Raw genomic sequence first — 4,248 nt, forward strand, 5'->3', positions numbered from 1 at the left:
TTGCCCCCCAGCCCGGCCGGAGACCCTGGCTGTGCCCATCCTGCCAGGGCCAGAGCATGGCGGCTCTGATTCACGCAGGCAGTGGTGGGGTGTGTCCGGCCCCGGTGCAGGCCGAGGGGAGCGGAGGGGAGACCTGTGCCCCCACCCTGGGATGGGGCTGCAGTGCCCAGCGGGAGCCTGGCCACAGCCCCCTCCCCTCCCAGGCAGCAGCTCCTGGCTGCTCAGCCCCTCCAGGCACCAGGAGGAGTTTGAGAGCTATCCTGGGTCCCTGAGAGTTGCTCACTGGAGTGCCTGCACTTTAATGAAAGGCAGGAGTGGGTCAAGGGACAAATTAAGCTATAAACACCCTGAAGCCATGGATGAGGTGCTTTTTTCTGGGAGTATGACACTGTATGGGAGCACCTTACTGTGTGGCAGGTGTAAGCTCTCTTGCTCTCTCCCTGCCTTCCACATTGGCAGCCATCTCTTTCTCCACCCTCCCCTCCCCTCCCCATTGGGAGTGGCCCAAGGTGCAGCCCGCTGGGGAACCACTCTGAAAGGCTGAGCACCATGGGGCTACACACTATGCTGGAGTCAAATGGCCTCTCTGTTTTGCAGGCATCTCTGTCAGCAGCCTGAGTGACAACCTGTTCGTGCTCCACGTGCACTGTGAAGATAACAAACAGAAGGTAGCACATGCTCTTCTCTGCTGTTCATGCTTGACTTTTCCAGTAAGGTGCAAGTCTAAGTTTCATGAAAAAAATGAAAGTCCAGCAAGGTGGGGAGAAGAGGAGAGTATCTCAAAGAGCTAGGACAGAGGTGACCAACTTGCGGCACACAGCAGGATAGGGAGGAAGCAGGCAGCACTGACAGCTAGGGCAGGGGGCAGAAAGCAGCAGTCAGGTGGGCAGGGGCCGGCGATTGGAGTGGCACTTGGGGGAGAGCACGGGGCTAATCTGTGGCATGCCTGACAAAAAGCCTGCTACTTGAGCTAGGAAATCAGCCCTAGCCTGAGTGCTAAGAGGAGAGCTGAAGCTCCCCATTTCTCACTTGGTTTGATCAGTGAAGTCTCTGAGCAGTGTTTCTTCTCACCTGTTAATCCCACATGGTGTGCTACAGGGCAGATTCCCTGAGGGTTGTTCCAGCCACCCTTTTGACTCTGCACCTAGTCCTCAAGCACCTACAAAGGTGTCAGCAATGAGGCCATTGTCTGCAGTTGTGGAATTTGTACTGTGATAGGCATCTCTTGCCTAACTTGCACCAATAGCAGCTTTTTCCCTCTTACCTTCATGGACTTTGAAAATAATGCTGGTGAAATGCATTTTGTGAGAGTGAAGACCATGTGTGGCTTTTTCAGGGGGACGTTGTACTACAAAGTGATCATGCAATTGAAACACTAACCAAAATGGCCATGAGTGCTGACAAAGTCGATAATGTCAACATTAATCAAGGGAGGTGAGTAAAGGAAGAAGAAACTGAGCACAAACTCTGACTTGGTGCTGGTGCCTGAGCCCTTCCCTTCACTGCAGGCTTTGTCCTTTAGTGACCTTTTCCCTTCCCAGTAAATCACTGCTCGGTGGGGCTTCTGTCGCTGCTTCCATCACCCGCAGTAGCTTCCAAAGTGCTGACATCCTCACCAACCTCATCTTAACGAAGTGATTGGTGTGTGTTGCTTACAGGTACTTGATACCTGTGACATCATCTCATGTAGCCACGGCAGTTAACAGACAAAATGATTTTCAATGATAAAAATACACAATCACAGAGATACAGCTCAGTGTGTTTAGTGCATACACAGTGCAAATGCATTGGGGTTGTATGCATGTTTAACAACTGAATGTACTGGAGAATGGAGAGGTACACTGTTGTGTCTGGGTTTAACAATGCAAATTGGTTTGCTCGTGTAACAACAGTTATTTGGTGTGTTTTAATGTAAATACATTGTGTGGGGGTGTGTGGTTATGCAAACATATGATCATTGCATTTGCATTGTTAAACATGCCCATCGCGTGTTTAACAATACAGCTAAATTACAGGCGTGTGTGCCTTTAACAATTCAATATTGTGTGTGTGTGTACACACAAATACATGTACACAGTCATTGTATTTGCATAGTTAAGTACACACACACAATGTATTTGCTTTATGACATATACAGTATGTATTTGCGTTGTTACACATACACAGTACCCTAACCCTCACCCCCAGTGTATTTGCACCATTAACCATACAGTGCAACGAGTCAAATAAATGATATGGGTTTAACAATGCAAATACAACGGGGGGGGGCAGTGTATCGAACAATGCAATACAAAGACAGTAATTGTGTGTATTTGCACTGCTGTTCCTTTGTCACACACATGGGGCTGTGTCTCTTTGTGGAAATGCACACCCAAGTCTTGTTACACACACTGGTATTTCCATTGGCTCATACACTACTTATTTGCATGGTTTTACATACCCACACACACACACATGCAACCCCCCCAATGTATTTGTAGTATCATAGAAGCATAGAGAAGCAGGGCTAGAAGGCTCCCCTACTCCCACCCCTTGCCAGAGGCAGGATCATCCATAGCAAGATCAGCCTACACAAATCCATAATCTAAAATCATTTTTGGTAAGACTACCGTCAACCCCGACACAACACCCAAACCTGTCACAGGTCAAGTAGGGGAACCATGGCAGCCAACGTCCTGCCTCTCTCAAACATTGTTAATTTAGAGTCAAACGATCCCAGGTACAAGGCCACTTATTAAACACACATCCTCCATATTAGTCCTGTTAAACTGTTTGCATTTGAATTGTATACCTATGCCAACACAGACTAGATGCCTGTAACAGTTTGGGGGTGGGGGGTCACACGTGTGTGTTCATCAGAAAAAAGAGGGAGGGGATGCCTATTTAGTGTGTGTGTGTGTGTGTGTGTGTGTGTGTGTGTGTGTGTGTGTGTGTGTGCGCGCGCACATTAGCACATCACAGAAAGCAAAAGCCTCAGCACTTCACTGTATGCAGATAAGCAGCTGGGACTGTAAGGAAACCAAAACCTGAATACCAGAGGTGCCTTTTTTCTTAGCTGGAAGTCAGCATGTACTGTAAAATTCAACCTAGCATTGCCTCTTCCCCCCGCCAAGTTTCCACCCCAGCAGTTCAAGTATACACTGCTGCAAGATCCCCTCCCTACCTTCCCCCCGCTCCCCCCAGTCATTTGGGAGGCGAGATGCAATGATGGGCAGTGGAGAGGGGGAAAACCGGCAGGTAGGAGCATCTGGGGGGGTTTTGGGAGGCAGTGGGGGAATAAGGAAAGATCTGTATCCAACTCAGTATAGAAGAAATAAAGTTAAAAAAAGCAGTACAGCTGCCTCTATTGATAAGGTTTTGACAGGCATGTTGATGGTGGCTAACTGCCCAAAGGCCTGGAGTAGACTACTGTGGCAAAGCCAAGCTGACAGCCCCCTGGCTTGGGTCACGTGCGGCAACAGCTCTGCTCAGTGTCCTGTGTGGGCACAGAGCACATGCCCATGCTGGACATCAGCCCTGGCTCTGCCTGTCTGCAGCGTGGCTTGAGCATCCGTCGGTTTTGTGACCAACAGGGAGAAAGAACATGTTATGCTTGCCAGGAGTCTGTGGTCTGTGTGTTCAGGGGCTTTGTGACCTGACCTGACCCCCCAACCCCACACAGACCAGCCAAGCACTATGATTCATAGAGACTAATGACAGGGACCAGCACATGCAGGAACTGCTAAATCTCGTTTCTTTGCTGCCAGCATAAAATTTACAGTGGGACAAGGTAAAGAAGGCATAATAGACTTCACGTCAGGCTCTGAGCTGCTTATAGCAAAAGCCAAGAACGGCCACCTCACTGTGGTAAGTGGACCATCAGGCTTTCCACCGCACTCGTGCTCCCCTCTTCTCACTTGCAGGTGCTCAGCTTCATAGCGTGGGCGGGTGCAGGACTGTTCAGTGTCTTGTGTAACTGCCTTAAGCAGCTGGATTCAGAACAGCTACATCACATTCGTCAGCTCCAGCTGAGCTACAGCACATTTTGGGGTGAGGGAAGGAGGCATACTGTTGCTGTGGGAAGGTGACCATCCCCCCAACCAAGCTGTCCTTATGATCTAATAGTTCTGTCACTTTGCTTCCGTGTCAGAGGTCTGCGACACCACCTCAGTCACCAGGTGCGTGTTGTGCTCCTGCTGCGGCAGAACCTGCAGCGTGCGCCTCTAGGCCTCTTCAATTTGTGCAGCAGCTGGTCCCAGAAGCCCCGTT

At 49.8% G+C, this 4,248-nt stretch overlaps 1 protein-coding gene across 3 annotated transcripts in view; it reads left to right on the forward strand.

Moving 5' to 3' along the window:
- The window catches only part of MYO1C (myosin IC), an 86,356-nt gene extending 82,115 nt beyond the window's left edge, over nucleotides 1-4,241 (forward strand). For all 3 annotated transcript variants that reach the window (XM_025214588.1, XM_006032884.3, XM_014524297.2), the window contains exons 29-31: nucleotides 598-668; nucleotides 1,337-1,434; nucleotides 3,747-4,241. In XM_025214588.1, coding sequence (XP_025070373.1) covers nucleotides 598-668; nucleotides 1,337-1,434; nucleotides 3,747-3,918 — 341 coding nt within the window. In that variant the 3' untranslated portion in view covers nucleotides 3,919-4,241. The remainder of the gene's footprint in view (nucleotides 1-597; nucleotides 669-1,336; nucleotides 1,435-3,746) is intronic.
- Nucleotides 4,242-4,248: the final 7 nt, after the last annotated feature.

The sequence above is a fragment of the Alligator sinensis genome, unplaced genomic scaffold (genome assembly GCF_000455745.1).
Source record: "Alligator sinensis unplaced genomic scaffold, ASM45574v1 scaffold1244_1, whole genome shotgun sequence".
Classification (NCBI taxonomy): domain Eukaryota; kingdom Metazoa; phylum Chordata; order Crocodylia; family Alligatoridae; genus Alligator; species Alligator sinensis.